Source organism: Terrapene carolina, unplaced genomic scaffold, assembly GCF_002925995.2.
Source record: "Terrapene carolina triunguis isolate 2854851 unplaced genomic scaffold, T_m_triunguis-2.0 Scaffold629, whole genome shotgun sequence".
Taxonomy (NCBI): Eukaryota; Metazoa; Chordata; order Testudines; family Emydidae; genus Terrapene; species Terrapene triunguis.
The window spans coordinates 14189386-14213543 of record NW_020664980.1 but is presented as its reverse complement, the minus strand read 5'-3'; the positions used below and the strand labels follow the sequence as shown (position 1 = coordinate 14213543).

The 24158-nt window shown below is 54.5% G+C and overlaps 2 protein-coding genes across 2 annotated transcripts in view; both read left to right on the top strand.

Moving 5' to 3' along the window:
- The first annotated feature begins 1925 nt into the window (after positions 1-1925).
- Positions 1926-22861, top strand: ANXA6 (annexin A6). The gene is made up of 13 exons (XM_026659356.2): positions 1926-2042; positions 8336-8394; positions 12504-12594; positions 13327-13421; positions 13796-13909; positions 14315-14405; positions 17255-17334; positions 17431-17487; positions 18644-18737; positions 19873-19968; positions 21325-21383; positions 21952-22074; positions 22782-22861. Exons 2-13 carry the CDS (start codon positions 8377-8379, stop codon positions 22842-22844), a joined length of 981 nt encoding a protein of 326 aa, XP_026515141.1. The 5' UTR covers positions 1926-2042; positions 8336-8376; the 3' UTR covers positions 22845-22861.
- The window catches only part of LOC113407995 (annexin A6-like), an 8033-nt gene continuing 6730 nt past the window's right edge, over positions 22856-24158 (top strand). Inside the window, exon 1 of the mRNA XM_026659331.2 lies at positions 22856-22873. Coding sequence (XP_026515116.1) covers positions 22856-22873 — 18 coding nt within the window. The remainder of the gene's footprint in view (positions 22874-24158) is intronic.

Sequence of the window (24158 nt, the reverse complement as noted above, 5' to 3'; positions counted from 1 at the left end):
AGGTCGCACAACGGACCCTTTTTAAAACACTTCAGAAATGGACTCGCTATAGGGGCTATCTGCAATAGAGAGCAGCAGGCCCAGAACACACTTCTTGGAAAGAAATATAGGGCCTGATTCTCATTGACACTAAGGCAGTGGAGAGGCCTCAAAGCTGGCAGGCCTCTTTACCCTGCTCGAGTGGCGTAAAAGGGCCTTCGTGTGAATGAGAATCAGGCCCCTAGCGATTTCAATGGGAATCCTTTTCCTGCCCTTCTCGGGAGCCTGGCCAGACTTCGTGCCTGGGACCCTCTCTCAGCTGTTTGCGTTAGCTCTGGCAACGGCTGAGGGCTGGGCGCTCGCCATCTCATTTGAGTCTCTCTCTGGGAGAACCCAAGAGCCCAAGGCTAGGGCCCGAGGCACTAAAGTGCATGGCTAGGCCTGAGCAGAGCCAACCCAGGTAGATTAATAGGGGTTTCCCTAGAGGCAAGTGCAGAGTCTAGGGTAGACGATCGGTTCGCAACCTTTGCAGGCTAGTTGGTTGGAGGCAGAACAACCTGTGAGCATGAGCCAGAAAGCAGAGCCACATGGAGCTTCTTGGGCCTGCTGGAGCGGCAGAGTGGGGGATTTCTGAGCAAGGAAACTGCCTGCTGCTGTTTCTTTCTACATCTCCTCTCGCTGTGGCTGCAGCAGCCCGGAGACGGAAATGGCTGCTGCAAACAGCGCACAGGCAGGGGGCTTAGAAATGTCACGAGGTGCAAAGCACTGAAAATTGGAGGCCCCCGAGTTCCAGCTGCACACCCCGGAGCTGTTGTAACCCAGGCCTGGCACGTCACCATGCAGCCATGGGTTACGCTAGGACCACATTCAAGTTAAGACTCTTAGTATTTCCATTATCAAGCCCAATTTGTAGGTGCTTGCAAATGGCTGAAAACCCTTCTTGGTGCCTGAGCCGAGAGGCTGCTTCTTTCTCAGAGGAGAAGGAATTGGGCCTTTTATCTTTTCAGAGAGCACAAGGGAAAGGCACCATATATGGTCTGGCTCTTGCTCGATCTCTCCTCACTTATACGGAGGATGCATCCCTCTGCCCCTCCACTGTCCTGCTCTCTCCTCTCATTCACGCCCATGCGGTGCGATACTGACATGGCGAGTGACCACCAGAGGTGCTTGAGCTGGGAGCCCCCACAGGTCAACGGGGCAGGGCATTCTCCATGAAGCCCTGAAATTTGCTTCCCTCCATGGTGGGTCAGAGCCCGGCTTCCTTAGTTAACTTGCCTGCGATTTCCCCTGAATTAGGGTCAGGGATGAGCCGATGGGGCAGAGGGGATCATCATGTTACAGTCATTGGTGGAGGTAGCTTAGTGGTGGCACAGGCAGTTTTGATCTATATATGAAGAGCTTAATTGTGTTAAATGCTCTTGTGTTAAGGGGGTATAAGACTCATGCCATAAAACTGAAATATGCGTTATCTCCAGTACGTGCCACATAATGCACATCACGAGACTGAGGGCGGTGGCATATGGCTGCTGTGAAAACCACCAGGGCTAGCCTTTCCCACCATGCTGTGCCCTACACGGGGGGGGCTGGAGTTCTATCTCTGCAGCCTGGAGAGGCACCCAAGTTATCCCTCTCATTGCTCTTGTCCTGGTGCGTATAATGAGATACACTACGGAGCTCTGCTCCCACTAGTGCAGCGAGACGGTGAGGCAGGAGCTGGATTATTTCTCTGACCCCGTGCCTTTTCTCAGTGAGCGTGACAGATGGCAGTTTGCTGGTGCACGTTCTTTCTCCAGTGCCATGGGCGAGGGCCGCTGAGGGCGAACCAGTGGCTCTCCTGGTGGCCCCTGCCCCTGCCTGGGAGGCCAGGGTGACACCCAGGGGCTAGCCCGGATTGGAAGGCTCTGGAGCGTGTGACGTCGCTCCACCGGAGGAGAGGAAACAGCTGCATTGCAACGAGGGCAGGCTGCACACTGCCATACCGAGCGCGGCTCTGCACAGCTCCTGGGCTGTCTCGCTGCAGGCTGAGAAAGGCTGCTCCAGGGGAAGAGGCCTTGGCAGGACATGTAAGTCTGAGCCCGGGAAAAGGGTCGATCCTTAGTGAGAGGGGAAGCTGGAGAGTGCCAGGGCTGATTGCGGGGAAGGGGGTCTGGCAAGCCACTGGACTAAAGGCAAATCAATAGCCCCTCCTGTGTGCATTGCAAAATGTTTAGCGTGCTGGTGAGTTTCAGGGTTATTTGCTCTTTAGAGTAAATTAATGATTATTTATTATTAATGAAAATCACCATAAGTCTACCTGGCACTCTCCAGACGGAGAGCAAGCCCCATTCCAATTCGCTGGGAGTTTTGGGGAACTGGGTAGCATTTCTGTAACCAGAGATGGCTGGGAGCTGGTGGGTGTGTTCCGGGCCCCTTCCCCGGGGTGTCTGAGTGTGTGCAAAACCCAGCCACAAGGATAAGCCTTGCTTAGCTTTGCTTGTCCCAGTATTTGGGCAGACGACAGAAAAAGACAAAAATCCCAGTGACATACTCCTTGGGATATGGGTGAAATCCGTGAACTTGGTTTGGGGAAAGCGGATTCCCAGGGAATTTTGCCCTCCTGTTTCATAAAACGTCCCGTGCAATAGTTATTTTATAATGTATATTTTTAAAAGATTCATGACCCGGCGGGGAGATGCTTGAGCTCTGGGACAGTTCTTGGGGAGCTGGGATCACTTGTCCTAAGGCTTAAGGTTGAATTTAAAAAAACCAGACTGCATTGGATGTGTAGCGTCCCATGTCTCTGTCTTCTGAGATGGCTCGTGCATCTTTTTTTAACCCTCCCAATGTTTCATTTGCCGCCCTACAAGGCACGTCTTTTAACGTGAGGAGCCCCAAAGGGCTGGTGCAGGAGGTCCTTGAGCCAACGCCCCGATTCCAGGGGGATGGGTAGAGCCTGTGGTTTCACTTTTGCTCCGGGAATGACTTTCTGAAAACCCCCTCCTGTCTAAAGCAGAAGTAAACCCCTCCTGAGGCTGGCAGGGTGTGTTCTCACAGTACCGCTGCCAGCCTGCAAGCTTTCAGAATGACCCCTAGGCCTCTTGTCTCTCTGTCCATGCTGCACCCTGGCATGAACCTGCAGGGCGGGGAAGAATGTAAAACCAAAGCCCTGCAGCTTAGAGGAGCCGTGCAAAGGCGGGCCAGGCTGGCCGGGGCCGTGAATCCGTCAGTAAAACACAGGGGCTGGGGCTGGCCTGTGCACCACGGCTTGCACTGGCCCTTTTGGGGAAGGGGAGCTCAGGACAATTATCCTGCCACTGTACCGAGGATTTAAAGGTTGTGGGGAGGGGCTGCTGAGTGCCCAGAGACCCTGGATGCAACAGCAGAGAGCTCTCCGCTCTGGTAAATCATTTATTAGGTGCTGTGAGAAAATCCCTATAAGCTCTCCTAAAGCATAATGAGCAGTGAATCCTTTTGTCCGCCCAAGAGCCGGCAAACATGGACACACCGACACCGCCTCCCAGATCCCCCCCTCCCGCCCCCGGCCATCAGGGCTTTCCGTTGATTCCCTTGGTCTAGGTCGCTCTTCCTGGTGTTCAGCAATCAGGGAACGAGCTGCGCTTGCCAGGAGAGGCGGCAGCCCGAATGGTCGTGTGGGGCCGGCCCCCCAAGTAGGGGTCCCGTCTGCCCCTCGTCAGCTCACGTGCTGCAGGCGCGAGGCTGTGCGGCACAACGGGGCGCTGACTATTTCATCCCCCATCGGCCTGTCTTTGTCTTCCAATGAGTGTCCCAAGTGGGGATCGGCTCTTGCCGTTGGTCTTTGCATAGCTGGACCTTGCCTAGGCAGTTGTCATGGGAGAGGCGCCTCCCCTAGGGCCAGGAGGACCAGGAGCATGTGGTGACTCCAGCATGGGCCTGCTCCCATCCAAGAACGGGGATAATGTGGAAGGCCAGCTGCAACCCTGCTCGTTCCAGTGAGGTGGTGTTGCCCCAGAGGGGATCCAGGTGCTGTCGGGAGTTATCAGACCCCAGTGAGATGAATTTGGCTGTGTCTGTTGCACATTTCTCTGGGGCTGCATGCAGAGGTGGGAGCCAGACCCGGGGTAGGTGATCTGTATCAGAGGAAGTCAGGCAGGAAGCTTTCATAGGGTACAAGTCTCTTCATTTCCTCGCTGCAGTATTCACAAGCAGCCCCCTCCCCCACCCATCTATGCAAGTACCCTCGCACAACGCCACCCCCTTTCCCTTTCAGCATAGCTCTACCCCTCGTGGAGCTGTTGCAGGTGCTGGCCACCCTTTGCAAAGCCTGTCAGTTCAGCTGCTCTGGGCCCTGAGCCCTGCACGTTCCTGGTATTTCACTCTCTGGGCTTGCTGGCTTCAGCATTTGTGGATAAAAGCCCGGGTTTTGGAGCTGGCCCCGAGAAAATATGGCAGGCGATGAGCCTCAGTGAAAGCCCACGTCAGCACCCCCTTGGGCCTGGCCAGTGCAGACCAGCAAAACTGCAGAGTTCCGTGCCTCTTGGCCAGTTCGTGGTCAGACAGCGCAGCGCGTGCTGCTGGAGGCTGAGGGGTGACTCCGGCTGGTTTTTGGATCCCTGCCCTGCAGCCAGACTGCAATGCAGGGACAGGCTGTCAGCCAGGAGCCAGCCAGGCCTCTTCCTGCAAGCCGGGCTCTCTCATTGGAGATCTGAGCTGTGCGCTCTCCACCCCCGCCAGACATTTCTCTCCCACCCTCTCTGGGCAGAGCTGCAGCCAAGAGGGTGCCTTCAGAAAGAGGCTAGGAAAGCAAAGGGGGCTGAAGAGGCCGCTGAGTTTCTCAGCAGAGCATAAGAATCATAAGGAATTCTCAGAATCACAAGTAAAACTGTGACGATGCCGGATGCTTCTGTAGCATCTCAACGCACTTAATTCATGTTTGGAGAGCACCGCAACGCTCTCCGGAGACAATACTGTTATCTCCATTTTAGCAAGGGGGAAACTGAGGCCCGGAGGAGGTTAAGTGACTTGCCTGGGGTCACCCAGGAAGTCGGTGGCAGTCGGTCAAGAAGAGAACCCAGGACTTCTGACTCCTCGCCTCATGAGGAACAATGAGGCAAGCCCACCCTTCGTGCTGCCCCTGGAGATGATTGTGGTGTCCGAAATCCAGCCGGACGACCTCTCCACAGGCTCTTCTGGGGCTGTGCGGGAGAAGAGCCTCCTGTTTGAATGCAGTTCGCTTTGGCCGTTCGCACACAGGCGTTGTGGAAGTGAACGGGATGGAAAGTGAAATGTATTCAACGTATGTTTTTGAAAAGTGCTCCCAGCCCGAATTGCTGCTCTGGGGCTTTGCCACTATTGAATTTTCCTGCAACATGGCGCGTTTGCGCCAGGAATTTGGGGGCGGGGGGGGATACGAGTTGTCCCGAGACCCGATGGGTGTCAGATAACACTCAATAGACTCATTCATTTCCAGGCTCCGTTATCCAGCTGCTTCTCTCCCTCCATCATCCTCTGCTTCTCTCTAGTCCCGAGGAAAATGAAAATGGCTCCCCCTCTTTGGTGAATCTCCCCCTTGTGGGGACGGGGTGTCCGTTGCCTGGTGACCGGCAGTGACTTTAGCGGTGAGGGCTTGTTTCCGTTGGTGTAAAATCTATCTTAAAGTAGGAGTAGGGTGAGCTGCCATGGAAACCAAGGTGCATTTCCTAGGTTCGGGTCTCTGTATGTCTCTGGCATCCGGCTTGATTTCTAGTCTAGATGGAGTGAGGGGCCCGTGAGAGGGAGCTGCACAGCGCGCTGCAGACCTCGAAATGTGGCACTTGGTTCTAGCCCCGGGCTCCCCAGAGAAATAAGGGACTGATTGAAGCTGAGGCGGGATTCTGTCTCTCGAGGGCCTGCGGGATGAAATGGTGAACAGGGAGCGAACCAGCCGCTCTCTAGAACGCAGCGCAGCCCCATCCCGCCCTGCCGGGTCTCTGAACACAACACCCCACTGCAGGGGGTCTGGGTTGTGAGGTCGTCACTTGTAGCTGGGGGTTCCTCCGTCAGGCATTGACCTCTGCTGCTGCCTCAGTTTCCCTTCTCCCCCTGGTAAGCATCCCACTGCAGGCGTAGTCACAACAACCCTCCCCTGCTGGGTGTTTGGCTTATTAACAGCGTTCAACACACAAGCCATCCGCCCAGCCTCCTGTGCGTCACAACCTTTGGTGTAGGGCTCTTCGCTCCCTCCCTGATGAGGCTTTCCCCCCATGGGCCTGCTCGCCCCTAACCTCTCCTCTCCAGCTCCTGCCCCCTGCAGGCTTGTGCTTGCCGGGACTTCTGCCTGGGAGCTCTGGAGAGCCCTCTCCAGCCTGCTCTCTCTCTCACACGGGCCCCCTATACGCTGTCGCCCGGGACTCACTTGCCTCATCTGTGCCAAACCAGGCAAGGCTGAGCCCAACTCTCTTGTGTTCTGAAAGGGCCAGCATTGGAACTGGGGCCACTGCCCTGCTCCCCCAGCCACCCCTGTCTCCCTGGGTGGCTCTCCTGGCTGGCAGGGTTGCCCCAAGATTTTGTAAGATGTGTCTGAGTGCCTTGCGATATCTTTGGGGCCAGCGCAGCATCCTCTCCTCGTGGGGATGCAGCCCCTTGCAAAATAGGATCCCGAACCCCGACTGGGCTGTCTGGACACTATCGCAGTGCAAAGGAGGAGGATACGCGAGCTGAGCTCACCACAGGGCGATGCCAAGCCAAGATGGCATGACGTTGTCCCAGAGGAAAATGTCTCTGAGACGGTTGGCGTTCCGCTGGCTCCTAATATCAAGTGCTGTCCATAGCGAGCCCGATTCTGAGGTCCACGCTCAGGGAAACTCCAGTTGACTTCAAGGACTTTGTAAAAACGGCTGAGCATGCCAGGATCTGGCCTTCGGTTTCCACTCCTGATGATCCTGGGCTTGAACGGGGCTTAGATTCCACATAAAACCTGTCTGCTGGGATGTTGGGTGGCTTTCTTGGGAGAAGCCAAGCACTGGAATAGCAGGGGGGGGCGCAGGCCAGGCCTGAGATGCGTTGGCAGAATCCTGGAGGGGACGCTTGTTCAGCGCTGCCTGCTCTGTACCTGTCCAGAGCAATTTGTTCCTCCCCTAGAGGCGTTCTCCAGTAAATGACGTAGGTAAGAGAGAACAGCTGGGAAAGCAGAGGGAGAGGAGAATACAAGGTGACTGGCGCAGGAATAGGGGAGCTTTTGTATTCGTGGCAAAAGCTGAATCTTCCTGACGTGCTCCTGTGGGGTCTGGTTGTTTTATTGTAACACCTGTTGCCATAGCAGTGCCGAGGTTTAATTACAGCAAGATGAAAACACACAGGGCCTGATCCAAAGTCCATTGAATTCAGTGGGAGACTTTCCATTGACTTCAATGGGCTTTGGGTTGGGCCCATCACCTACGTAAATTAGTGCCAGCAGAAGGAGGTCTTAAAAATTGAACGGGGCCATGACAATAACTTGTCGCCAGCAAAGCTATGGAGACTGAGCGTCCGACAAGAGACAGAACACCCCGAAGCGATCAGCCAGGGACAAAGCAGCCATGGGCCATTGTGTGATGCTGCCCAAACATGGGCTCTGGGGCGGGATCATCTCCTGCCAGCCATGGAGAGCTCAACCCTACGAAGCAACAGCAAGAGCATCTCAACCACTCAGGATGCAGAGAGGGAGAGGAGGTCTCCTAGGTAACCAGGTCTCCGGCCATTCAGCGCAAGACTTCAGTGCTCTGTGCTGAAAAGCCAGTTGCTCTAGCAGGCTTTCCATTGGGGAGCGGGCTGTCAATGGCAATGTTCCCCAGGGACCTCGCTCTACTCCTTGCTGACTCAAGTGCAACCTACTTTGTGTTTCTTCCTTCCCTCCCATCCCCTTCCTGTGTCTGTCTGTGCCAGGCTGCCTGGCGCGGAGCAGAACGCCAGGGACCGAGAGCGAAGCAAAACTGGCTGCAGATAAAGAGGAACCTGTGCATCTGCTGCTCTCACTGGTGAATGCTGATTTCTTGGAACGATGCTCCATGTGCCAGCGCATGGCAGCAGGATTTCTGCCCTCCAGGTCTATCAATACATGCAGAATGGCTCTAGGGAAGAGAGGGGATAAAGGGCAGAGCAAATCTGCACAGCATCTCTGCCTGACAGAGGCACCCGTGCCCTGTAGCAACTGTATTGTGTGTGTGAGCTTGGCCAAGCCTCGGATAGGGGCCAATAAAGGACATAACGGACCAAACGTCTGGCCTCGGTTATGCCGGTGTAAATCTGGAGTGGATCCCCTGACTTCAGTGGCGTCACTCCGAATTTACATTGCTGTGACTGAGAGCACAACCCCCACCAAAGTCATAATAGCTGTTGGGTGAAAGGACATTTTGCCTGACGTTTTTCTTTTCTTCTGCAGCTTCCTTTTCCTCCTGCCCCGTTGATTCTGACCCAGAAGCCATGGCGCCCACAGGCAAGGTACAGTACTAGCTCTAGTCGTAGCATGTCGTAGCACTGGTTACCTCCTGCCGACTCCTCTGCAGAAATGGAGAGGCTCAGGGATCCCCCGTGCACCATTTTGTCCTTGGGACAGATTCACTCCAGTGGTTTTGTGCCTCTCTGGCAATGTAAAGCAGCCAGTCCTGGCTTAAAGGATTGGCTACCAAGAATCCATCCCATATTTTGCCAGGGGGCCATGTTAGTGAAGCTAACAGGTTGGTACAATCTACCAACCCAGTTCATAATTCTTGTCATAGTGGTACTGGGTAACTCAGCATTTCTGCTCAGGGTGGGGGCAGTTTCTTTGTAAGGCTGAGAAGCAGGAAAGCAACCACAAGTTTGGCAGCTGGCGTTGCTTTTCATCCACGAGTCATGAGGCTTGAGATCTTGCTGGCAGACACTGTTTACGGTCTTTCGTCCTTCGGCTAGCACTCTGTGTAAACACAAAGCAGAGGCACCGGAAGATCCAAATGATTGTGATCTGAGTGGGGCTGGGAAGAAAGACAGCGAGGAACACAGATGGAAAAAAAGAACTAGTAGGAAAAGAAAGAAAGAAAGAAAGAAAGGAAAGTAGAAATAGAAGAAAAAGGGGGGGGCGAGGGAGTCAGGAGCCTCTGTGGGGACAAAAGAAGTGGCGTGTAGCACAAACTTCTCATTCACCCCGGGGAGGTTATAGATCAGACCAGTTCATGGCCTTCCGCCCAGATTCTGGTCTCAGCCACCCCAGTGTAAATCTGGAGCAACTTCCCAGAAACCGAAGGACTGACTCCTGATTCACACTGGTCTAATGGGGATCACAGCCTGGCCCCCCTTCCCTGGTTTTCCAAGCAAGTGGTGCGACCCATGTTTTTAAAATGCCGGGGGTGACGGTTGTGGCTGGATGCCAGGCGGGCGCTGGAAGCTCGAGAAGTTCTAATCCAGAGCTTGTTGCCAAACCTTTTGTTGTAGTGTAGACAGGGGGAGGAGGGGGGCGAGTGTGAGCGAAGGGAAGGGTCACCACCACTCCTCTAGCCTGGAGCAGGGACAGCCATCTGGGGGTGACCTTTAACAGCCACAGGTGGGGGCTGTTTGCTACAAATCCTGCACTTATATCGGATTGGGGGAAGGGTCCTTCTGCCTGCTCGGCCCCGTCCTTAGTGGGCACTTCAACGATCCCACTACGTCCCAGCCTGGCCTCTCATCATGCCTAGAGGAAACCGATCTGGCAACTCCCCTGAAGGAGAACAACTCCGTTCTGCTAAGAGAGCAAGTCCCTTCGCCCTCTGCCATCTGGCAGCTCCATTAGCAAACACCCACGCGCTGCCGAGCTCCGGGGGGGCGGAGGGGTGGAAAATCCCGTGTCTCTGGTGTCAGTGAGGTCTGCACGCACCCACGCCTGTCACTGCTGGAGGGCTCCTGCCACCTGATACCTCGCAGCCTTCATGTGCACCTGGGGCTGGCGCTTCTTCCCGCTGCAACGCACCCAGTAGCCACTGGTCAGCGTGTGTTATGTCTCCCTCTTGGTGCCCGCTCCACACAGGGTGTGAGTCTGTTAGAGCCCCTCGCTAGACAGCCTGGCTCCTGAGCTCAGGCTGCAGGGCCTTGTGCTCCTGGATCTAGAGGGCCCGGTTCAATCCCAGTGCTGGCCAAGATGGTGGCTGTCACACTGGCAAAGGGTCAGCACTGCTCCCCTCCCTGGGGGTGTCCAGGTGTCCCCGCAGGACCTGTGGGTGGGAAGCTGGCGTTCTCTCATCTCATCCACTGGGGAAGTTCTGTCCCCCAAACGGGGGAAGTCCCTTAAAGCGACAGACAAATATTCACGCTGTAAAGAAAGTGACACCCCCCCCCCTCGAGAGAGAGAGGTGGCAAGAGCATAGGGTGCTGGGCAGGTGAGCATGTGCACCCAGGGATCACTGGGCCCAGGGTGGATGCTGAGGCTGTGTGAGGAGGAATGAAGCTGTGTAGGGAATTCGACTTCCACGGAGCAGCCTGCCTATTTATAGCGTCAAGGGCTCCAGCTGTCTAGAGGCCGGTATGACTCAGAAGTGGGGGATGGGAGCAGGAGGGAGTCTTATAGCCTATGCACTAAATAAAACAGCTGAGGAATTGGGTGGGAAGAAGGAAGGCAGTCCCCCAGGCTCATTCCCAGCAAGGCAGGAGTGGGGGTGGGGGATGTTATTGCCCCAGAAAGCTCACTACTAGCATGGAGCAGCCTCTGCTTCCCCTCCCCCCATTCAGTGCCAAAGGGGCCCTCCATTCCTACTAAGTGCGTATATATATACAGCACAGTTTCGGGCTCCTGCATTTTGTTCCCAGCTCTGCTACTGACGCGCTGTGCAGCCTTGCCCATGGCACTTAGCCGCTCTGTGGCTCTGTTTCTCCACCGGGCTCAGAGTGGTGTGGCTGTGAGGGTGAACAAGTTAATGTTTGTAAAGCACATTGGGACTATGAAGTGCCCTGTCAGTGCTGGGTACGATTAAACCTCTGCCCGAGTGGTGGGTGCTGAGTGTGCCCCTGCCAGCGTGATCTATGCCACCCCAGGCAAAAAGAAGTTCTGCTGGTACCTGATTATCCACCCGATGGGCCCCTGCTCTGAGCTCTCCCCTGAGATGAGTCTCCACAGAGAACACGCCCCACCCCCACACATTCTGCGGGAGTCGGTGACAAGTGACTCCTTTGCCGGTGGCTTGGCTTTGTAACGTTTATTCACGTCTCTCCAAGGCATTTGTGCGGGAAGCAGCTCACACAGGGAATAAGGGACCTCAGGGGCTTTGTTACGGGAAAGCAGGGATAAAGCCTTGCCCTGCCGATGAATCACCCGCAACATGATCCTGCCCTAGCAGCAGGGAGAGGGATCGGCTTCTCTTATTAGCCATGCCAGAGACTGTGCACACGGCCAGAGCAGAGGTGCTCTAAGAACAGGCTCACGGTCTCCTGCTTGAGTCACCAGCCCCGACTGCCTCCCCACACTCTAGCAAAAGCGATGCTACTGCTTGCTTTTTGAAGAGCTGCTTCTCCCTGCTGTGGTCTCTCTTCAGTTCCTTGAGCTGAACCATTGTGGTGGTTGAGTGCTGCTAATCGGGTGTCATATCTGCTGTCCAGTAGGGCCTCAGCTGTTGACAGTTGTCCTGCTTCCGTGTTCCTGCACACGCTCTTTTGTAGATGATTCTGCCTCTGCGATGGCTGATTCAGCACTGGGCTGAGAGGAAGGCGTCGGTGGCTAAAAATTAGCCAGGCACCGGGAGGGAAATCCGAGTTTCTCCCCAGTTTGACTTGACTTCTTCATTCTTAGACTCTATTCCTGGGCTGTAACTGTGCATGGTGACTTGATAGCAACATGGTGCATAGGAATTGCCACGGTGGGTTGGACCATGGGCTCCACCTAGTCTAGGATCCCATCGCTGACCTCAGCCAGTACTAGATGCTTCAGAGGAAGGTGCGTGAAACCCCATAGGAGTGATGGGATAACCTGCCCCTCAGGGAGCCTCCTCTCAACCCCCCGCGGCTGGAGGCTGGCATGTGCCATGAGGCAGGAGGCTTTGCATCTCTCCAAAGCATTTTGTTTTTGAGGGTTCACTAGAACAACTCTGGCTGGGCCTGCCATCCAAATCGATGGCCAAGCTCGCCTGGTTAGTTGTGCTAGAACGGCAGAGCAGCCGCGCACACTGGAGCAGCTAGGACTGCAGAGACTAAGGGTGAAGGGAGGATCCTGGGGTCTGATCCCTGTGGTTAGAACAGGCCCAGCTGCCTCAGGGGCCCGGAGCACAGATGATTGCCGCACCGTTGGCTGCTGGCCGGGCTGAGCTGCTTCGCTCCGGAGAAGGGCCAGGCTGGAGCAGAAACAAAGGCCAGGTTCCATCAGGGCACAGGGAGGTGACTCGTCTGGGAAGCCCCCAGCTGTTGGTGGATCTGGGCCCTGTTTCACCGGAGTCCCCCTGTGGAGGCTGGGTGAGAAGCCCAGTGGTGGAATTCAGCGGTGGCTGGGTGGATCAGATGTTGGGTTTGCCCCACGCGTTCACGTTGCCGCCCTCATGCCAGCTCTGGCCAGGCGGTGGAAAGGAGCCTCCAGCTGGCGCGTCCCCATTTGTTTTCTTGTTTCCTCTCTCTAGACTGGCAGGTACAGGGGCTCCGTGAAGGAGTTCCCGAACTTCACCGCGAGCCAGGATGCAGAGGCGCTGTACAACGCTATGAAGGGGTTCGGTGCGTACTTTCCACTGCCGCCGCGCTATGGGCCCAGTCCAATGTCCGTTGTTAGTGGCTTTGGAGCAGGCCTTGTGCTGGCATTCTGGGGCGGCATGGCCGGGTGTGAGCGGAATGGAGGGGTGACACTGGATGCCCTGATTGTCCCTTTTCTGATGGCAAGGGAGAGCATTAGGGGGAGAAGGCCATGAAAGCATCTCCTAGCCCTTCAGTATTGCCCCCTCCGGTGCTTCATCACCTCCCTGTGCCGCCATGTAATTGGTAAACAAGGATGCACAGTGCATGTGTTTTCAGGGCACTGCTGCCTGTTTTTGTAGGGTGCTGGAGTCGCTTCATGATGCACAAACAGCCTTCCTATGGGAAATGTCCCATGGCTTATCTTGGTGGGGGGAAGAGGCAGGCAGAAGGCACAGCGCTTCAGTACGGATCACCTGGGACAGTCTCTGGTGCCCCAGTGCAGGATCCCCACGGGGAGAGCGAGTGATTAGGGCATTCCCTGTGCTAGCGTGCTATGCCCCCCCCACTTCCCCAGTGATGTCCCTGAGACCAATCAGTCCATTACCCTGGTCCCAGGTAGGCCAGCCGTGGATGGGTGCGCCCTGGTCGCAGCTCTCTGTCCTACCAACTCCAGCACAGAGCTGGAATCCGCTTCTGATCCAAGCAAAGCTGGATCTTAGAGCAGACCCAAATCTAGGCAGTGGGACGAGGGTGACTGACCGTGTCTCCCTGCAGGCAGTGACAAGGAGGCCATACTGGACCTGATAACGTCCAGGAACAACAAGCAGAGAATCGAGATCAGCCAGGCCTACAAATCGCTCTACGGAAAGGTAACCCCAGAGAATCGGACGGTGACACATCCTGCTCTGTGATCCGCAGGAGAGGGAGCCTTTGCTGTGTCCTCCAAACCAGAGCATGCAGGGTGTACAGCCCCCTGCTTCTCCTTGTCCCTGCCAGGCTGGCAACGGGCACACAAAACAAAGCAAAATCATTGGGAAAATTCACTAGCTAACGGCAGGGTGGGAAAAATCCTTCCAATACCCATGGCCAGCCCGGACTCTGCCAGCAGCCCTGCTGAGAAGGTCATGACCTCCTCCCAAACAGCTAAGGAGGCTGTCTTAATAAGTCCTTTCTCCCAGAGAGTCTGCCGCTCATGGATCCTTCTCTCTCTCTCCTCACACTCCCTTCTGTGCCCGGTGGCCAGGACCTGATTGCAGACCTGAAGCGGGAGCTGACGGGGAAATTTGAGAGGCTGATTGTGGGTCTGATGCGGCCCCTGGCATACTTTGATGCCAAGGAGATTAAAGACGCCCTTCAGGTAAGGGGCAGGAAAGGGCACGCTCTGACCATCGTGGAATACAGTATGTGCTACACCAGGGGTTCTCAAACTGGGGGTGGGGACCCCTTAGAGGGTCGCGAGGTTATTACGTGGAGGGTCATGAGCTGTCAGCTTCCACCCCAAACCCCGCTTCGCCTCCAGCATTTATAATAGTGTTAAATATGTAAAAAAGTGTTTTTAGTTGATAAGGGGGGTCGCACTCAGATGCTTGCTGTGTGAAAGGGGTCACCTGTACTATAGCCTAGCTCTGGCCGCCCCCTCTAAGGGCGGGTGCTCTTATCCCCGCTCCCCAACGCAGTCCCCCAGAGGCTGCCCTTCTCGGCTGATACCCACCTGGCGTCAGCGCATGACATCTCACGCGGTGGTTGTGTTTCCTGCCTGCAGGGCATTGGCACTGACGAGAAATGCCTGATTGAGATCCTGGCATCCCGGACCAACCAGCAGATACACAACCTGGTGGAAGCCTACAGAGACGGTTAGCATGGGGGACAAGAGCATCCCGGCTTCTCTGGGGCCAGGAGGCCAGCAGTCACTGCCCTGTGGGCAGGGGAGGATTTAAGTCAGATGGGGCACAGGTTCACCAGAACTAGAATATCCCCCAATAGCCTCTTTCTCTGTGTTTCCCCCTCCGCTGCTCCTGAGATGGACTCCTCCACTCCAAACTCTGTGCATGCTTCTCCGGGGCACCTGCCTGCATCCTCGCACGTGTGTGGGAGAAGGTCTTGCACTTCCCAAATGTTGCTGTTGCCTTTGTACTCAGCTTTCTGACTGGTGCTGGGCAGCTGGAGTTAGAGAAGCGAAATATCTTTCTTTGAGAAGAGAACTGATTTTTTAGACAAAGGAAATGCAGTAGATCGAATCTGCGTGGATGTCAGGAAGGCATTTGATACAGTTTCACATGGGAAATTATTAGTTAAATTGGAGAAGACGGGGATTAATATGAGAACTGAAAGTTGGATAAAGAAGTGGTTAAAGAGGAGACTACAATGGGTCGTGCTGAAAGGTCAACTCTCAGGCTGGAGGGAGGTTACTAGTGGCGTTCTCAGGGGTCAGTCTTGGGACCAATCTTATTCAACATTTTTATTACTGACTTGGGCACAAAAAGCGGAAGTGTGCTAATAAAATGTGCAGATGACACAAAGTTGGGAGGTATTGCCAATATGGAGGAGAACTGGAATATCATACAAGAAGATCTGGATGACCTTGTAAACTGGAGTAATAGAAATGGGATGATATTTAATAGTGCAAAGTGCAAGGTCATGCATTTAGGGATTAACAAGAATTTTTGCTATAAAATGGGGATTTATCAGTTGGAAGTGACAGAGGAGGAGAAAGACCTGAGTGTATTTGTTGATCCCAGGAGGATGACTATGAGCTGTTAATGTGATGCGGCCATGAAAAAGGCTAACACGGTCCTGGGGTGCATCAGGCAAGGTACTTCCAGTAGAAACAGGGAAGTGTTAGTACCGTTATATAAGGCACTGGTGAGACCTCATCTGGAATGCTGTGTGCAGTTCTGATCTCCCATGTTTAAGAAAGAGGAATTCAGTCTGGAACAGGTGCAGAGAAGGGCTACTAGGATGATCAGAGGAATGGAAAACCTACCTTATGAGAGGAGACTCAAAGAGTTTGGATTGTTTAAGTGGTTCTCAAACTGTGAGTCGGGACCCCAAAGTGGGTCGCGACCCTGTTTTATTGGGGTCGCCATGGCTGGCTTAGACTTGTTGGGGGCCAGGGCTGAAGCCTGACTCCCATCACGCAGGGCAGAAGCCAAAGCCCGAGGGCTTTTCAGCCCTGGGCAGCGGGGCTCAGGTTACAGGCCCCCTGCCTGGGACTGAAGCCCTTTGGCTTTGCCCCCACGCCCACCTAGGACGATGGGGCTCAGGCGGGCTCAGGCTTCGGTCCCCCCTCTTGGGGTCGTGTAGTAATTTGTCAGAAGGGGGTCACGGTGCGATGAAGTTTGAGAACCCCTTTAGCCTAACCAAAAGAAGGCTGAGGGGAGATAGGGTTGCTCTCTATAAATACCTCAGAGTGACAAATACCAGGGAGGGAGAGGAGTTATTTAAGTTAAGTACCAATGTGGACCCGAGAACAAATGGATATAAACTGACCATCAACAAGTTTAGGCTTGAAATTAGGTGAAGGTTTCTATCCATCAGAGGAGTGAAATTCTGGAGCAGCCTCCCAAGGGGAGGAGAGGGGGCAAAAAACCTAACTGGCTTCAAGACTGAGCTTGATAAATGTATGGAGGGGATGGTATGACAGGACTGCCTACAATGGTGTGGCCTGTCAGTGACTGCCTGTAGCAAAAATCCCCAACGGCTGGAGACGGGACACTAGCTGGGGAGGGCTCTGAATTACTACAGAGAATTCTGTCTCGGTATCTTCCTGGTGGGTTTTGCCCACATGCTCGGGGTCTATCTGATCGCCAGATTTGGGGTGAGGAAGGAATTTTCGCCTGGGTCAGATTGGTAGAGACCCTGGTGGTTTTTTCACTTCCTCTGCAGCATGGGGCAGGGGGTCACTTGCAGATTTAAACTGTGAATTCTCAGTAACTTGAAGTCTTTAAACCATGATTGGAGGAAGTCAGTAACTCAGCCAGAGGTTAGGGGTTTATCACAGGAGTGGCTGGGTGAGGTTCTGTGGCCTGCGACGTGCAGGAGGTCAGACTAGATGATCACGATGGTCCCTTCTGACTTCAGTAAGAATAGCTGAGTAAGGATATACACTACCATTTTAAACCTAACCAGTGTCCCTTAAGTGACTTCCCACAAGATGTCAGAACATGTTAGTATTGGAGCTGAGTGGGTCTACTATTTACTTAATTTTCTTTCTTGATATAGGAATTAGATACAGTGCTCCTGTCAGAGAATTTCTAAGTTATTACCTGCAAAAAATAAATAAATAGAGTTTTCAGTTGCCTAAGTAGCTCCTGGAATCATGGTTAAAGTTGTCCCTTCCCCCCCAAAAACCTGAAATGGTGCCCCTGTTGGCAGGCACAGAATTTGCCCCCCCTCCATGCACAGCGCCATTGGCTTGACTGGAGCCGCCCCCCAAAAAGGCAAACTATGGTGATGGGGCTGTGGGGGCGAGGGGAGTTGTTGGCAGGGGGCAGTGCCTCTGAAATGGGTTTGGCTTGCTTTGGGCTTGCTGTGAAAGGCAGTGCAGCGTTGATTGCATCTGAGAGAGGGGTGGCATGCTGGACAGCAGCTCCACATACATCCTTTGAACCCGGGGTCTGGATCCTGGGAGCCTTGTGTTGGGCTCCGGCCTAACCTGAATACAGAGCTGAGGTGCTTTCCATTTTCCTTTCCAATGCTCCAGCCTACGAGAGGGAGCTGGAGGCGGACGTCCTGGGAGACACCTCGGGCCACTTCAAGAAGATGCTCGTTGTCTTGCTTCAGGTAGGTTGATCTGTCCGCCCCTCCCCATTCCCCCCTGTCTGTCCGCTCCCCTCGTTCCTCTGTGACTGAGGCGCTGGCCTCTCGTCTCTGATGCAGGGCACGCGGGAGGAGGACGATGTCGTGAGCGAGGACCTGGTGGAGCAGGATGCCAAGGTAAGTGTCGCTGAATTGAGACTGGCTCACTTCCCTGGCAATCACTATAGCACAGCCAGTGACTGGGAGGAAGAATGATGGGTCAGAATGAGCTTTTCTTGGCACCGGCTGCATCCCCAGCTGGTTCAGATCGGCGCGACGCTGATTTGTACCAGCCGAGAAACTGGCCCCTCCGACTTCAGTTTTAAGCACATTTTTTGTAGTTTATTCATTGCTCTGCTATGTGTCTGGGCAGCTAGAAAGGGGCCCAAAGCCCTGGCTGCGGACACCCCATTCTGGAAAAGTTCAGCTCTGACTTCTGCAGCTCAGGCCCAGGTTTATCACCCCCTCTTACAGCGTTTGAGAGGCCGTGTGGACAAGAGCCACCCAGGAGCTGCTTTCTAACTGAGTAGAAAGTGTCACAAACACACATGGCTGTGGCCCAAACAGGATATGAACCTAGGTCTACACACACACACACACACACACACACACTCGCTCTCTTCCAGCCATGTGCTCTTGCAAGGTTGTAACTGTTTTTACTGCACACAGACACAGTGAGATATGGCGGGGGGAAGGAAGACAAGACAAATCAGATTTTGAATTGATAACGTCCCTATAGATGAAGTCAGTTAAACAAATGATCGAGCCTGAGACCGGGAAGGAGCTTTGCCTTTTGTAAGCAGTGGCATTAGGGTTTGGAGCTGGCACTGAAGGCAGGTGTTGAGCGTGTTTGTTCTGGGTTCAGGATTTTAGCACTCTCTGGCCTGGTCTACACTACGACTTTAATTCGGATTTAGCTGCGTTAATCCGAATTAACCCTTCACCCGTCCACACTACAGAGCCAGTTAATTCGAATTAAAGGGCACTTAAAATCGATTTCTGTACTCCACCTTGACGAACGGAGTAGCGCCTAAATCGATTTTGTTAATTCGAATTAGGGTTAGTGTGGCCGCACACCACCGAATTACTGTGTTTAAATTAATGGGGTAGTGTGGCCGCACACCACCGAATTAATGTGGTTAAAAACCGAATTAATGTGCTTAGTGTGGCCGCGCACAATCGAATTTATACAACCTGTTTCCCAAATTCGAATTATCTAAATTCGGATTAATCCTGTAGTGTAGACATACCCTCTGACTCTGGGCTTTTGCTGCTGTTTTCGCCTTTCTGCAAGGATCTTTTGGAAGCTGGCGACCTGAAGTGGGGCACAGACGAGGCCCAGTTCATCTACATCCTGGGAAACCGAAGCAAACAGCATCTCCGCCTGGGTAAGCTGTTTTCAAAGCGATCATAAGATCGCCAAACCACAGTGCTCCTCCCTCCCCACAAAGCAGCTAGCTGGTTCTTGCAGACTCTGTGTGGACATGCCAGCCAGTCTGGGCTCTCGCCATCTGGTGGTCACACCTGGGAAGGACAAGTAACCGTTTTCCATGAGATCTAATGAATTTTGAGGGAGGAGACCCCGGTGCCCATTCCATCTCTGGCAAAATCTTATCGGGCTGTTGCTGGGGGAGCCCTGAATGCTCCGATTCATCTTCTCTCAGGCCTCATGGCTGCAATAACTTGTTCACCCCAAGAGATTTTGTTTCTGTAGAAGTGCTTCGTAGCTTTCATTATTGTCATTGGCGCCTCTGCTGATTAAAACCCACATCATTTAAGGTAGTTGCCTTAAAAGCAGACTTGCTGTGAAAGTAATGGAGTAAACCAGCCACTGGATGGCCGCTTTCATGCTGTAGTGTCTGAATGACTCGCAATCTGGCTAATGCACAAAGGAGGGGAGTGCGCCTGTCTAACCCACTGGTGAGTGGGTGTTACAAGCAGTGGCGGTGGAGCCATTTGTATAGTGGGGGTGCTGAGAGCCACTGAACATAACTGTAAACCCTGCATATGATGGAAACCACTTCAAGCCGGGGGGTGCAGGTTACAGGGACCCTCTATGCTGGTACACAGAGGCTATGAGTTGTTACAGCCCCAAGCCATAGAGTTTGGGGGTTTTAGCTCAAGCTGTAGGAGCCCACGCGTTTAGTTCTGGAGGTCCCCGGTTCAATCCCCAGCGTGTCAGCTGAAGCTTTCAGGTGGCCAACACACTCTCGGTGGCCAATGGGGGAGCACCACGGGGAACAGCTGCAACCGTGGCATATGGCAGTGAAGAGAAAACACAACAGATTAGTTCCTCCTCTCACCCTCCCACGCAGCCATGGGCAGGGTTCCTGAGAACAGCCGGACGCTCTGCCGCCTCTTGCCAGCCAAACACCTAAAAGGCAATAATCCCTGCCTCTGAGAGCCCCCAACATGCAGAGTGGTGTTTGCTCCCCCACAAAGACGCTGGCCTCCATTTCCCCCGCCTCTGGGCCATGCCAGTGTGGCTTGTGACGGGGCCTCTCTCCTGCTTTCACCCCACAGTCTTTGATGAGTATCTGAAGATTTCCGGGAAGCCCATCGAGGACAGCATCCGGGGCGAGCTGTCCGGGGACATTGAGAAGCTGCTGCTGGCAGTGGGTGAGCTGGTGCTGTCTGGTGGAGGGGCAGGGCCGGAGGAGACGCTTGCACCAAAAGGGTCAAACAGGAGGACTTAAAGTGAAGGGCCCATCTCCCTATTTACACAGCTGAAGAAGAGACCTGAGCACTCACCGATACCGTGATCCCACTGACGGCACCTGGTGGTGTGGGTGCTCAGCACCTCTCAGAAATGGGCCACTTTTATTTAGGTGCCTTAACATGGATTATGGGGTCTACTCCAAAGCCCACTGAAGTCCATGGCAGAATTCCTGATGGTATCAATGGGCTTTAGATCAGGCCCCAGGTACCCATCTTGAGGCACCCAAGTTTGAAAATTTCACACTAATCCCTGTGGAAAAACACAGACTGGGTCCTCCCATGTATACGAATGTGGGACTTGCCCGACTGCATGAGGCCAGGGTCTGTCAAGTCTGGTGTCCTGTCTCGGAAAGAGATTCTGGGCGGACAATCGTTGGTGCTAAAACGTGTAACGTTCCCCTGAGCGTGCAGGGAATGGCTGGAGAGCCCCGGACAGCGGAGAGGAGCCCGCAGCGAGGCTGACTCGTGGAAATATGTGCAAACCCCTGCTGTGTCACTGGGCCAGCTCCGCGCTGTGCGTGTAAATGCAAGCCCAAATCCTGCAGTCTTCCTTCAGTCCGTACCCCCGTTATTGTAGAGGGTAAGGAAGGAGGAAGAGCTGGGAGGGTCCCATGTCTACAGGAGTTACCTGTAATCTGCAACAGGAAAATAGAGCGCCAAGATTTGACCCACCATTAAAAAGACCTTTTCCGGCTATTACATCACAGCAGCATCTGCGATGCTACGCTCATTTCTCTCTAACTAGATTAGCCATCAGCTGCGACATCTGAGGCATCACAATACAGTAACTCATCCTGGCTCTTTAGTGGTGACCACTGTCCTGTAGGTGGGTTACAATACACCTTAGAGGGAGACCACTGTCCTGCGGGTGGGTTACAATACACCTTAGAGGGAGACCACTGTCCTGCGGGGGGTTACAATACACCTTAGAGGGAGACCACTGTCCTGCAGGGGGGTTACAATACATCTTAGAGGGAGCCTTGGGAATTATACTGGGACAGGAGGAAAACAGACACGGTACAGGGGAAACTGGGGGTGGGTTAGGGAGCAGCATCTAATGTGGTGTTGGAGGTGTGGGGAAGAGACCGAGAGCCTGGAAGATTTGAAGGAGTCAGCAGTGCCCTGAGCTGGAGCGCTGTGGTTAGAAGGGCTAAGGAAGCCACTCTGCTCTGCTGGCCAATGGGGAGCCCTGTCTGTCGGGGTCACTGGACTCTTGTGACTCTTCTTGTTTTTTCACCTTCATTGTTTCTCCTGCAGTGAAGTGCATCCGGAGCACCCCAGAGTATTTTGCTGAAAGGCTCTACAAGGCCATGAAGGTGAGTGGTGCAGGACGTTCTCAGGAGCCCAGGCTCCGCAGGTGCTGTGTCAGGGAAACCCCACTAGCGAGGCATGAACCCCGTTTCCTTTAGTCCGTGAGAGGCATGGGGCTCTCTCTTCCGGGCGCAGGCCTGGCAGGGTTCTAATACCCGGGCGTGGGCAGGGAGAGTTCAGCAGAGCGTGGGACAGAGGGGTGGGAACAGTCTGGGCAGATTCATTCTGGCCATGGAAATCCAAGCCCAGGCTAGCGTAATGACACTGTTGCTCTCCTCTGAAATTCGCTCTAGGAGAAGATTGCAGAGCTCCAGGAGAATTAACCTTCCAGGGGCTTGGGGACAAGCAGTGTAAATGACCAGAGATTCTGACAATGGGCCACGGGGACATTGACTAGCTGGCATTCAGCTGGTTTCACGAGTTACTGGGAGCCCAGCTGGGTGACCAGTGCAGAGAGAACCCCCCGTCCAGGGTTTCGCCTCTTTCTGAGCTGGCGAATTGTCTGCAGACAAGTTGTGACTTTCTGGCATGATTGTGTGGCTAAGCCGTGGCCTGTGGGGCCGTCCGTTCCAGGGGCTGGGGACCAAGGACAACACGCTGATCCGCGTCATGGTCTCCCGCAGCGAGATCGACATGCTGGATATCCGGGAAGTGTTCAGGACCAAGTATGAGAAGTCCCTGCACAGCATGATTAAGGTAAAAGGAGGGCACTGCTGGGAGAATACCCAGTAATTCAGCTTTGATCCCAACCACATACGTACGGGAGACACGTGGGGCCAGGGAATCCCATCCTCTCCCCATCTTTTGACAGTGTGAGGGGGGTGGCAGGGAGGTGGGCTTGGAAAACCAACAGGAGAACATTGGGGAGCTGTTGGGGTTGATTTTGGCTTTGTGAAAAGCTCTCGTCAGCCTCTTCTCTGACGCGCAGAACCCCTTAATCCCCACTCGCTGCTGAGGCAGCTTTAGGGAGAGACTCTCCGATGCTCCCTGGAATCGTCCCTCAGGCATTTTTGGAAGGCTCTGACTAGATTTTTTTCCCCTCCTGGTCTGGACACCCCCAGAACTGCAGTGAGTTCTGGGGTTCCACCGCCCCCGGCTGGCTAAAGCTCCTTCTAATATGTTACCAAACTGATTTGTTCCTGAATCCACAGTGTGGTGGATGGTGGCACCCCAACCGGCCCCCCTCTGTCTTGTGCCCTGGCTTCCTTTGGAGAATGCAGCCAGGAAATCCCCTCCCGCTCATGAGCTACTTTGTGGGACCCAGCGTCACGCCCCTCTCCGCCTGGGGGAAGCACATGACCTGCTCAAGCTAGACAACCCCGGCTGGGGCCTGGCTCCGCGATGTGGCTAGAGGTCTGCCCTGTGCACGCATGTGGTTTTAGCCTCTGCCTCTTCCTTTGCAGGACGACACGTCCGGCGAGTACAAGAAGGCCCTGCTGAAGCTGTGTGGGGGAGATGATGAGTAAGCACGCCCGCCATGCCCGCTGCCTACCTTGTACTGTCCCGCCAGCGTCCCTCGGGGTCTATGGGGAGGCCAGACTCTAGGCTCTCCAGCCTCCATGACTGGAGCTCCGTCTGGGGCCCTGTTGGAGGGTTTCCACTGCAGTCCAGGGAAAGGCACGGAGCGCTGGTCTGGTGCCAAAGTGGAGCATCCACATCATGGGCTTGATCCTCTGTCACTGACGTCAATAGGAGCAGGTCCCGTAGTCCACATGGTCAGCACAACCAGAGGGATTATAGTCCTGTCCCAATCCCCTCATTCCCCCTCCCTGCCCCCAATTGTTGCCTCTAGAAGCCCCTGTCAGACGTTGGCTTTGGGGGAAGCCCCACCTGAGCTGAAGCGTTTGTAGCTGCCCGGTCCGTGGGCTTGAGGGAGCTGCTGAAGGGGTGCCGTGGTATCCCGTATCTCCAGCTTGCACTGGGACGGGACCCCCTCCACATCTGCAGCTGAGTCACTCTCCCGCTGGTGATGTGCCAGCGCGAAACAGCCTCCTTTCATAGGAACTGCCCCTGAACGCAGCTGTAAAAACCCAACCCAGCTCCCCCCACCCTGCAGGGACGGGGCCATTGTCCAAACACATGTGAGCCCCAGCCTTGTTCACAGTCCTGCGGTCCCCCCAGTGGCACCCGATCGCTGCCAGCTGGGGGAAGGCAGGGACGCGAACGGGGGAGCACAGCAGATGCAGGATATGGACTAGAGTGGGTCCCATGCTGTAAGCAATGGTGGGGGGAATGCTTTGTCCTTGTCCCCCCAGTGCTGGGCGCAAGGAGCAGAGAAACCTCCCTGCCCTGTTCCTGGCCCACCAATCGCTCAGGTTATGGAGCCAACGCCTCGTCACCTACCAGTGTCCCAGAGCACAGGGAAGCAGCTGAACCGGCGATGCAGTGCACCCCGAGTCATGGCAATGCTAGCGTGAAAAACACCTCCGCTCCCAAGGCTCAACTCACCCACCCCATCCGGTCACTTTATCCTGACAATGCACAAAAGCCCCACTATTGTCTCAGCAGCTCTGGGTCATGCTAAGATTCAGGCTGTGGGGAAAGGGCTGCAGATTTGGGTTGGGATGCTGGCTGATCTGTCCTGAGGGGCATTTAGGGACTGGGTTAGAGTGGCACCTGATTTGCCCCCAGGGGCATTAGGAACTGAATTGCAGTGTCAGTTGATTTGGCTTGGGGGCATTAGAGATCGGGTGATGGTGTCGGCTGGTTTGACTTGGGGGCATTAGAGATCGGGTGATGGTGTGGGCTGGTTTGGCTTGGGGGCATTAGAGATCGGGTGA

Excerpts from the sequence above, each read along its gene's own strand:
- ANXA6 (XM_026659356.2), top strand. Across the intron at positions 17,488-18,643 it reads TGGTGGAGCAGGATGCCAAG|GATCTTTTGGAAGCTGGCGA; the intron begins GTAAGTGTCGCT and ends CCTTTCTGCAAG. Across the intron at positions 18,738-19,872 it reads CAAACAGCATCTCCGCCTGG|TCTTTGATGAGTATCTGAAG; the intron begins GTAAGCTGTTTT and ends TTCACCCCACAG.